The 11,558-nt window shown below is 47.7% G+C and overlaps 2 protein-coding genes across 2 annotated transcripts; one reads left to right on the forward strand and one right to left on the reverse strand.

Annotated features, from left to right (window-relative positions):
* The first annotated feature begins 2,226 nt into the window (after window positions 1-2,226).
* F4822DRAFT_415626 (uncharacterized protein) lies at window positions 2,227-4,888 on the forward strand. Its single transcript, XM_051459245.1, has 4 exons — window positions 2,227-2,917; window positions 3,000-3,203; window positions 3,279-3,354; window positions 3,417-4,888. The coding sequence occupies exons 1-4, from the start codon at window positions 2,729-2,731 to the stop codon at window positions 4,676-4,678; spliced, it is 1,731 nt and encodes a 576-aa protein (XP_051310355.1). The 5' UTR covers window positions 2,227-2,728; the 3' UTR covers window positions 4,679-4,888.
* A 3,812-nt stretch (window positions 4,889-8,700) lies between these two features.
* Window positions 8,701-10,650, reverse strand: F4822DRAFT_367432 (uncharacterized protein). The gene has a single exon (XM_051456209.1). It carries the CDS (start codon window positions 10,450-10,452, stop codon window positions 8,782-8,784), a length of 1,671 nt encoding a protein of 556 aa, XP_051310356.1. The 5' UTR covers window positions 10,453-10,650; the 3' UTR covers window positions 8,701-8,781.
* Between the last annotated feature and the right edge of the window lie 908 nt (window positions 10,651-11,558).

The following is an 11,558-nucleotide window of genomic DNA, read 5'->3' on the forward strand; positions in this document are numbered from 1 at the left end:
CATTTTCTCTAATTATCCAGCGTCGTCTAGTGTTCGGTTGGGCGCATGTAACATTGGTTTAAGTATGAACATCTGGCGCATCCGAGCTGTAAGGGATAAACTAGAGCACATGAGCACAGCACTGATATATTGATGGTTAGTCAATTAGTGTCAAAGGGAGAGAATAAACTCATGGATTTATGCTTTCCGCGATGCCTTGGCGGCGGCGCGCGGAAAGCCAAGATGCCAAGAATATCTATCCACTTAAGGTTAACTGTTCGAAATCAGCTACTTGGCCGTTTTCCGTCAGACGATTCTAAGCTTCAACGGTGAGGAAATAGTGCCAATTTTCCAATCATATTCTAACATCGGACCGGAGTTTGTTCGACTCCGTTGAAAAGACCCGAAACTCGCCATGATATCCAATGCTGTATTTTACGCCTATTTGCGGCTTAAACACAGTGAAAAAAGACAGTATTCACTGGTCGAGGACTCGAGCATAATCAAAGTTAGCCGCTTGCGTTTTAGGTAGGCCTAGAGGCTGATGTTGACCAATGACGAAATAGTGATGAGCAGGATCCTGTCGTATAATTGATGCAAACAAAGAGCGTCGAAAAGCATAACAAAACGCTAAATATCATCATCTGACCTGTAGGCTATTAGTAACCGATACAAGGAGCCTTCGGTCGCAAAATTGGCAAAACGCGTGCCACAAGGGAAGGATGGGTATTGGTGCGGCCTAGGCACGCTGAGTCAGATCTTGGAGCCAAGTAGAATCGGTGAAAATTGACAAAATTTACACCTGATAAAGACTGGGCAAATAATGAGGAGAATAGTCGTGCTATCTTATAGTGCAGGTGATGCGAAAACTTCACCGAATGGCGAATGGTAATCAAGTTGGACAAGATATTCTGCGTGTTCGTTCTCTTGGACGCGGCGTGCGGTTGTCAAATCTTCAATCCTAGAATAGGAAGAGACAAGTCCAACTACCGCATCCTGTCATCATTGACTACCTAGGTAGGTAGGTTAGGATGTCTTGACCTAGGTACTCGGGAAATTGTTGTGTAACAGAAGCCAATCTGCTTCCATTGATATTCTCCTAGAATACCCAACAAATTGTGTAGTTTGGTGGTCTTCCAGTAGCCCGAACCCAGGTCAAACGTACCAAAGGTACCCCTTAAGACACGGACAAAGTATCTAGTAGATAGGTCGTTTGGCCATAGATCTGTTGCCGTGTTGCCGACTTAGAAGAAAGGTAGAATGCGTAGCCAAGAACTTGGCGGGCGGAGAGGAAGACCAAGGCTTGGCCAAGGGCGGAGTGTCGACTATCCTCTTAGAGTGAACACCATATCAATTATACCAAGAGATACCAAGACTTCTCTTCCGCTGTCATATTATCGCCAATATCTTGTTGTAAAAGTGTGTAGTTTATAATGCCGGGAAAAGAGATGTTACATGGTCGAACAAGATGGTGTAAAGTGTTGTCCTTTTTTATTGTCCTATTTCTTCCAATCTGCCGCAGAATCCGAATTCAATTCGACTTGGAAAATAGAAAACTCTAAAAGAGACGGTGGCTATAGGAGAAACACGATAGTAAAACAACGTAGAATTGAATAAGATGGTGTGTGCAAATCAAGAACGAAGACGGAGTCACGGGTAACGGATAAGAAAGAAAGGAGCTGATTATATTACTACGGGAAAATGTCATTTAACACGGCTAGGTAACTTCCTAAGATGATTCGGAAATTCTTATTAGGTAGTTGCATTTGGATGTAGTACTTTAGTACGTAACAAGGAAATGATCACTGGGATCACTCACTACGGCAGCTGCGATTGAAAGTGGAAAAATGCGTATAGAGCCGTAAAAGAGAAAGGAACAATCCAACGCGAAAAACGGATGTTGCTAAGAAAGTGGGCGCAGTCGAGGTCTCGGCGCAGGAGGAACCGGCGGCCAAGGTTTTTCCAAGCAACCACAAGCATTTCTGAGCAGATATGTCGAGACAGTCAGCAAGTGCCAAGACACGCCAAGCTCTTGGCGGAATCTTGGCACGGAAGTCACTACTGAGGAGGGGTGACTCGTACATGGCAGTCATTACCAGTCGTCACCCACATTAACTCACTAACTCGAAGTCACTCTCGGCGTGTGGTACTTAGCTCGTTTGCCCCCATCTCCTTTTAACCAATCACTAACAACCGACCGCAACACCCAAGACCCATTGCCAAGACTTTCCGCCTCGATATCGCCAAGTTCAAACGTCCATAATAAGGAGCAAGCACGACACGCGATTTACATAAACTGATCATTCCTCTCCTCGACGAATATTACCTTCTTCTCCTTTGCTCTTTTAGGAATCGAATCGTGGTATATTATCGTTGTCTTTGGTTCGAAGAAGCACAATTTCTTATGCTCTTTTGATTCCACGGTATTCTACGGAAACCAACCAAAGAGAAACATTTCCGTTTTATGTTTAGTCCCACCCGTTTTAAGAAATAAAAAAAAACCGCTTAGTCATATGTTATCATTGACGGTTGGGGCACCTAAGAAAGTTACCTAGGTACCTATTTTCCACACCTTAAAAAAAATACAAAGCTTATTTTTTTATCCAAAGTTCCTCCGAGAATTCACAATCACGTGAACTTCAGTCGGATTTATCTACTATTTATCTCCGAAGGTCCTCCAAGTCCATTCGACATCACGTGATACCCCTTTCTTAATAGTCTTCGAGATAGCTCGAATCCCTCGCAAACAATGTCAGCAAACCCCGACGGCAACCCGATGCAATCGGGTGGTGAAAGTTCCGCTTCCAATGGTACTACTCCCGCGCCATCAACCGCTACGACAGCTACCTCGCAGTCGAGTGCGCCAGCCTCCGACGATTCGCTCCAGTGTCGATGGGTTGGTTGCAGTGAGAAGTTCAACTCCGCTGAAATACTTTATGTAAGTTTCTCACCACGCCATCGATAGCGATTTTCTTGGCTTGTTTTCCTCCCCGGACTTATCAATTGACATTCGTTCATAGGAACACATCTGCGAGAAGCATGTCGGTCGCAAGAGCACCAACAACCTCAACCTCACTTGTCAGTGGAACCAGTGCAAGACAACCACGGTCAAGCGTGACCATATAACCTCTCACATCCGCGTCCACGTGCCCCTCAAGCCCCATAAGTGCGACTTCTGTGGCAAGTCCTTCAAGCGTCCTCAGGACTTGAAGAAGCACGTCAAGGTGTGTGACACTCCCTGGTTTCTCGTCAAGGATGCCGTACTATCTTTCTGTAAACTCTCTGACACGTTATTGTAGACACACGCGGATGACTCTGTTCTGGTTCGCTCGCCAGATCAGCCCATGAACGGTGGCTACCGCCCCCAGGGCAAAGGTATGTTTCTGCCCAATTGGGCATTTTCCAGTTCCTCATTATGAGGCTAATTCGCCTCGCAGCTCCTTCTAGCTACTATGATCATAATGGTCAGATGCGTACTAACTCGGCCGCCTTCGGTCAGCCGCCCCACCCCGCCGCACACCCCAGTAGCTACTATCAGCACCATCCTCAACCCTCCTTTGGGGGCCCGGTGTACTACCAGCCTATGGGCGGCCGCGGGGATCATATGGGTTACCAGGCTTCTGCGGACTACGACAACCGTAAGCGCACCTATGACGTGCTGAACGAGTTCTTCGGCGACGCCAAGCGTAGACAGCTTGACCCGAACTCATACGCCCAGGTTGGCCAGAGACTTATGCCGCTACATGGAGCACTTCCGCTTCACTCGGGTTCTATGGGTGCTGAATATCTCCCGGCTCCTGGTGTCATGGCTGTCGATGGGCAAGGCCACGGGCCTTACCAGCAACACTATTCCCTTCCGTCTATGTCGAATGTCCGTACCAAGAGTGACCTTGTCCAAATAGATCAACTTTTGGAGCAGATGCAGAGTACAGTATACGAGAACTCTAACACTGCTGCTGCTGCCGGAGTCCATCAGCCAGGTTCCCACTACTTGCCTCTTAACTTCCGCCACAGCCAGTCACCACCACACTCTGCGGCGGCTCCTCAGTCTGCTATGGGTAACGGAGGTTATTCAGCTGCTCATGTACCTTCGCCTTTGACGACAGTCTCTTCCACGCACTCGAATGGAACTCCTGCAGTGACGCCGCCTTCAAGTTCTATGTCGTACACCTCTGGACATTCTCCCAGCGCTTCGTCGTCAAACCAGTCGCCTTCCACACGACATAGCTCGACTGCATCGACGCTCTACCCGGTATTGCCTCCTACCACATCTGGCTACCCGGGCCAATCAGCCACATCGACTCTAGGCCCCAACTTTGACACGGACCCTCGTCGACGCTACTCAAACAGCATGCTCCAGCGTGCGAATACAGCTCATCGTCCAGAGCCTTTGTCCACAACACCTCGCGCATCTGAGCCTCCGTCTGCGGCAATCTCGGCGGTTAGTTCTCCGTCGGCCGAGTCTGAAGCTAGTGCCGAGGCTCGTGAGGACCAAGTGTATGAACAGTGGCTCGAGAATATTCGTGTGATCGAATACTTGCGCGAGTACGTTATTGACCGCATCAAGCGCAAGGACTTTGAGGATGAGAGTGGCTCGGAGGGTATGGTTGGATCGCCGGCAGCTGCTAGTGATATGGACGTCGATTCTTCACCAACTCGCCCGCCGTCTCAGCCTGCGTACCCAGCACTACCACTATAGAATGGCGGTTTGATGGAATGGGAGAACGAAGAGCAGTTCTGGGAATGGTTCGTTTGATGCTAGGGATCCTACAAATCGGGGTAGGAATTGGGAGGTGTTGGATGAACAAGGTCTATTTAGTGAAGGTGAAGAGTTTTAACGACTAAATACATATCAGCATTAGGTTCACAGCAACACGAATATGAATATGAATACATACAATTATTGTAAGGTGTACAGGCCCGATATTGTGCTCAATCTTAGCGGTACAGACAATACCGACGACAAAGACAGACTATTACATGTGTGCAACTGCGACAGTATGCAATCACGAGTATCTTCCCGCCGTCCGTCACCTGTGCGTTCTTCGCACGCTCTTAGAAAAATCCTGTGGCCTATGGCGCGTGGTACCTGCTAACTCGTAGCCTGTAGCGGGCCCGCAGCCGCAGCCGCAGCTGCAACTGGGACTGCGACCGGGACTACGCTCGTCCATGGTTCCAGCGGGCGTCATCACCATCCTCACTGCCTTTATCCTCAGTACTAGCTTCTGACTCATCATAGTAGCCCCTCGCCAGAATTCTTTTCCCTCCCATACCTATGCCCCGCCCCCCTGCTTCTCGACCTTCTGACTACACCCGTGGTCGTACGATGACTCGGTTCCGCACCCCTCGCGCATTTTGCGCACAAAGGGCATTGGTGTTTCTTGCACATATGCGAGGATATGTGCTTCTCGTGCAGGTGCGGCATCTATTCTTCTTGCGCATGTGCGACATCCATGTTGCTTGCATATATAAGCTACGCGCCCCTCTTTGTGGTCCGCCTGACCGTTGTCTCTGACGGTGTCACACTTCCAACGGCCTATCACACTTCCAGCGACCGTTCTTCGTCACGAAGCCGCGGAATAATGCGTCCGTACTCTCCAAGTCGTTGAATAGAGGAAACGGGTTGGAGGGAAGCCATCATGAAGGCGTAAGCAGAGCATGGTTGTAACTGTGGAGTTTGATGCACCTGGGGCACAGGGCCAAAGGGCGGCGTCGTAGGCTTGCTCTGCTCACGGTGAACTAGTAGTTCCCAGAGACAGGCCCCTAAATAGGAGCCAGACTAGTGTCTGTCTACCGGATTCACTCCGTTGAGATCTAATCCTGTGTTGGAATGAGTGAGGGATCATTTACCTCCTTCGCCCCCCTTCCCCACCCTTGTCTCTCATTTCCCTCTTCCTCTGTTTTTTTTTTCTTTTTTTTCAACGGTTTTTATTGGTTTTTTGTTGTTCTATTATTATTATTATTATTTTTTATTTTTTTTTTCAGATTTTCGACACCACGTATCACTTTCGCTTGTGGGTCCAAGAGAGATTAGGAAAGGAGATAGAGAACCTCACATTCGAATCGCTAGAACCGATTCCTCAAGTCATGGGTCAACTTCCGTTTTCTACAGGAGTTACGGTGATGATGCGATCAGTGCTTCACCTAGCCGACGATGTGTAGTAGTCTCGGAAACGACGAATACCCTCGGGAGTCTCGCTCCCGACGAAGAGGAAGTTGAATTTACCCGGATAGGTCACCCAACTTCGCGTTGGCGCGCACTATCAAGGCTCAAGGGCGATGAAAACATCCCGATCGCACCCCGCTAGCATGTCGTTGTCGATGCGGCCCCCACCGATTGTGACGGGTACTCACGACGCCAAGCCAAGAGTCTTGTCAGTTTGACTGGCTTGCTACCACCCCTTGCTGTTGGGAACAGGGATGCGGGGACGCAGTCTCGGTACTACGATGGCAGATTGCTGTCAGCGATGTTAGTTGAGGCCGTCATAATAAATGAGAGCAGGTGCTTGGAATGAGATTAATAAATGATGCGCACTTACGATGACTATTGGTGCCGCTTATGTTGCTCGTCTTGACGGCGCTCAATCTTTTCCTACCCCCAGTGAGACAGGGTGCTGAGGGAGAGGATGTGAGAATCGCCTATGTCGGACCCTGTGCAACCAGACCACAGTTCCGTCTCCTCTGGGCTGGGGTGGTGATCGACGGACCATTCCAAGAAACACCGACAATCAGAAGCTTGAAATGCATGCGGGTTTCGTTCTCCAGCTTCCGATCACCACCGGTGATCGACTTGACCTCACTGAGGTCTAGTGACACAGAGTCTGTAACCGTGTAGGGATTGGAAATCAGAGGCGATTCCATTTATTATTAGAAGAATAATATTCTCATGAGACCAGAAAGAAAGGATAAAGAAGGAACTTGAAGGTGGAAATGCCCAAGCAGAAGACATTGAAGTGTGTGGCCACCCGCATAATATGTGTAGGTGATGAAGGGTTGATGTTTTCGCGTCGTTTATTTTTGTGGCAAACGACAAGTGCTATAGGGATTAGGGCAGAAGTTATGGTTTTCTTCAGGGAATAGTAGGAATTTTTTGGTGCCGCTACATGTTGTGAAGGGACGGTGAGATGATGTTAGGGCTTGCCATAGATGCCTCATCTCTAAGGTCGGCTGCAGTCTTACGAACGAGAGAGACAGAGGCAGAGACGAGGGAAGGTAGAGAGGTGGGAATGTAGAGAGAGAGAGAGGGAGAGGGAGGGAGGTAGAGAAGTGGAAGGGTGGGGAGATGGAGAGAGGCAGAGAGAGAAATGAAGAAAGAGATGGAGAGGAAGATGTAAGGAGAAGGAAAAGGAAAAAGGGAGAGAGGAAATTAAATAGCCCGTCTAGACGAAAACCACAAGCAGGTAGAAACCCTTAGAGTTTCTATCACCTTCCTTTTGAAAATTCCGTGTGATTCTACAGGAAAGGGGATTCCGGTAGGTACCTCGTGTAGAAGCTACGGAGGATGTAGCTACGGGGGGTTGGTACATAGATCTCTAGGGGTGTTACGGGGGTCCGCCCCGTACCTCTTAGGTCACCGAGACTTCCAAAATGCTCATGACAACTAAAGTTCGTGATGACCCGCGGTACTACAGCATAGGCCTACTACATCTCGCATACATCTAGGAAATGTACACCCAAGTATAACGAGGGTCATGACCTACCTCCTTCCCTAGCTCTGCGGTTGTCGGCGAGGATCCCCGTATTTTAAGTATTTTTTTGCTCGCATTTTACGGAGCACTTACTTGTTATGAAACTAGTGCTACAACAACCAGGTACTGTGAGGAAGGAGATAAAATAATTTAGAAGGAATTATTGTGTTGTGTTGTGTAAAAGTTGGGCTGCGAGATACCTAGGGCTAAGTCAACGTACCTACCCACCTGTGCAGGTAGTCATCTAGGGACGCAGGACAGTCCTCTATAGATATATCAATGCCCAGTCATTATTCTATGTCATACCAACCATTTATGCCATTTCCAATTCTTACAGATCAAGTAATGCGTTGACTTAGTACTCAATAACAGAGCTAGACCTCGTTACACAATGTCATGTTACACGAAGGCAACAACAGGGCTCACGAACTACCAAACAGACGTTCATAAGTCATAAAGTATCTAATATTATTTCTAATTTTATTCTTGGTATCATTCGTTTACTGATATAAACGGTGACTATATTACGCTTAGTCTCTCGAAGCTAAATAAAAAAAATTCCATGCCTCCTTCGTTTACTAATGCTCGATAACCTTCTATATGATATTTCGTGAGCTAACTGGGACAGAGGGGGATTGTTCATATACTCAGATAATGTCGTATGCGGAAGGAAAAAGAGTGAACAGTAAAAGAATAGAATCTTTAAAAAAAAAGATCAGAGGTCCGAAATAGATGGCGTTATATGTGGAAGATCCTCACTCCACATCCCCATCTCCATCTCCCTACTGTATGGTTCCTTAGATTAAGCACAGAGTCCAAATTCGCTTTTCATACGCCAACAATTGAAAGCATGGTAGTAATTCAGTCTTTCCAAACTATTTCAGCTTTGCCGTTCTTATCGCTCCTATATAGAAGGTATCGGAAGTGCTCGGTGAAGAAGACGAGGGTATAATTAATCTATGCAGCGGGACGCTTCGAAGCGGAGTGGTGAGGATTACCTGGGTCGGCAGTCATGACACGTTTATAATCATGAAAGAACCAAACCCATCGCCTTAGTGTACGTGTAAATTAGTATGTTGAGTGTTGAGGGAGATTCGATGAATATCCAGGAAGATTATCCCGGAGAATTATTTTCGGAGGCAGAGGCTTCTTCGCGACATCTACTACACATACACCAGCCACCCAAACTACCACGAGCCCATTCTCTACGTTGTTGCACAGGTAGGTCTACATCGCAGTAGTGGTTAAGAATCTCCTCTCCAGCTTTAATGCCACCCGGTGCATTATCGACAATTCTCGTCTCTCGTGCCTTCAACACCATACGACCACCCCAATCCCAGGTGACGTTTGGGTTGCAATCATGATTCGCAAGGCACCAGAAAGGATGAACGGCAGCGACATCAGGCCGTCCATCCCTTAGGTTCTTACGCGCAGACGCAGTACCACGGAATTTGCTATAAAGTGTATTGAATACCCATACATCAAAAGTAGCAAGAGTGGTGTAGATATCAATATCCATTTTCTCGAGAATATGAAACGGAGTCTCAATATTATACGTAAAAGAAAACGGTAGAGTCCAGTCTGGAGGTGGACCGGCTTTGGGGGATAAATCGATTTCATTGGTTTGGGAGGACACAAAATCTCCCCAAATGTACTTGACTTGGTTAACATCAAGGGGATGAACTTGTTGGTGAGCCGCCATAGCTAGAACACGGGCGAGCAATAGGAGATGGAGGGTTTCGTCGGCTTCCTTTGCATCAGGGTCTTTCGCGATGGAATCGACATCTTTGTCGCAGACCGCCGGGTGGTAGAGTTCCTGGGCCCGCTCAAAACAGTACTGGTCGCAAAATACAGTATCGTAGCATTCCGGACAATTAATAGCAGTGGATTCACTTCCTAAAGCTGGGAGTTCGCCGCTGCAAGCATCACACACGGGTTCCTTTAGGCGATTATTGGCTGTCACTAGCGAGTACTCCACAAGAACATCTTCTCCAGGGGCGATATTGTCCTTGGCGAATACGCCGAGTTGGCTGCATGTCGGGATTATGTCATATCCATCTGTGCGACTTGAACATCCTAATAATACGGGCAACTCCGCGACTTGGACTGTACATTTAGGAGCCATTGTTGCTAATTCGGCGTTGAGGAAATCGAGGGACTCTTCCGAAAACCGATCGGGTTCGTAAATGTTCCATGGGTAGACTTCCCTGCGTACCATACCCCAATCTGGTAGATCATTCACGCCGGAGATCGGTTTTCGCGTTCTGCGCTCGGCGACGGTTTGTATATAACTCCGCGTATTAAGAAGCTCTTGATTATCCGGCGCAATAGCAAGTCCACGTTCGCAGAAGTTCCAAGCACTTTTTAGACAGCCACATAGTAGAAGACTCAAGGCTAAAATTTGATAACAACGAATAGATGCAAGCGACGCAAGGGCAGGAATATCCTTTGCGCCATCATCTAGATCGGGTAGACGAGATACACTTCCAGTTAGAGAGCCATAGTCTAGAACTGCTAAGAAGGGTCCATCTGTATACGCCGTCAAAGATTCGGTTGCTTGTTCGTGGTATTCAAAGCTTTCATCTCTGACTTCGTCAGTTAATAATAAAGCACGATAAGCATCGCCGGCAGCCAAGTCGGGGTAGGCTAGATCGGCGTATACTAATGCGCGCTTTATGTAAATAACTAGATCGTATGGACGAGCCAACAGATCATCGGTCAGTGATTGGCGTTGGCGTAAAAGCGACTCGACCCGAGTGTCGACCTCCTCTTCGGACTCGTCCATTACTTAGGCACCGCTAGTGCTGTTTTCCCTTTCTTTTTCTTCTCTTCTCTCTTTTATACCGGGTACGCACACGCACGCACGCAAGCAAGGAGTTCGCGATGTACCGTGTAAGGCGGGGGGCAAGGTGAGCGATGGTGTGTGGGGGGCGGTCCGCACTTTTTCTGATCAGGGGCACGTCATGCTAGCTGCCGGTCGAATCTATCGTACCCCAGTTGAAGTGGCAGTTTTGGCCACACGGGATCAGCGCAGCGAGTACAAGGTGCGACGCTTGTCTAGAAATCTAGAAATCTAGAACTTTAGAACTTTAGAACTTCTTTGGGAATCAAGATTCTCGAAAATGAACAGTAGTTTATTATATTTGGGTCGTTGATCGTCGGGGCGCGTTCTCGTTCTCGGTCTAGTTCCCGTTCACTTTCCGTTCACTCGGTTTTTTATTTTTATCTTTTTTTTGCGATCGAACTTCTTCAAAGGAGTGAAGGGAGGGGCGAGGAGGGGAGGATCCGCTGATGAATGAATGGTTTGCCGATTGATATATGTAAATGTATATGTTAAGTATATACATATGTGTATATGACTTGTCAAAGAAATCAAATCGACATCAAGGCGGGGTTGTCTAGAAGTAGAAGAACTATAACAGAAAAAAAAATAAAAAATGGCGAGGACCAGATTAGTCTAAAGTTACTCCTCTGAGGATATTCTTTTGCTACCACATAAAAAAAGTTGCACAAGTCCGACACAAGAACCCCTCCAAAAGTTGTGTGTGCCTGCCCAAGCCTAGAAGAAAGTGGCACGACCCTTAAGGTGGAGACCGCCTTAAGGAAAATCTGGATGGAACGATCAACGAAGGACCCTTGGTGCTTCTAAATTCAGGGTCCACTGGAGACTACCATTCAGTACCACATGTCGTTAATTGGGTACCCGGGTACCTAACTATGTACAAATTAGGTGCGTTTTAGAAGCCCTGGAGGCCTAGTTGGGACCCTGCCTGCGGGGCAACTACCTAGGTACCTAGGTACAACGGATAGCTTAAATTAGGTAGGGACATTGTGGCTTGATATCGAATTGAATAGGGACCGAGGACCTTTGTGGCTGAAAGAATACATCAA

The sequence above is a fragment of the Hypoxylon trugodes genome, assembly GCF_022578975.1.
Source record: "Hypoxylon trugodes strain CBS 135444 unplaced genomic scaffold F4822scaffold_9, whole genome shotgun sequence".
Taxonomy (NCBI): Eukaryota; Fungi; Ascomycota; class Sordariomycetes; order Xylariales; family Hypoxylaceae; genus Hypoxylon; species Hypoxylon trugodes.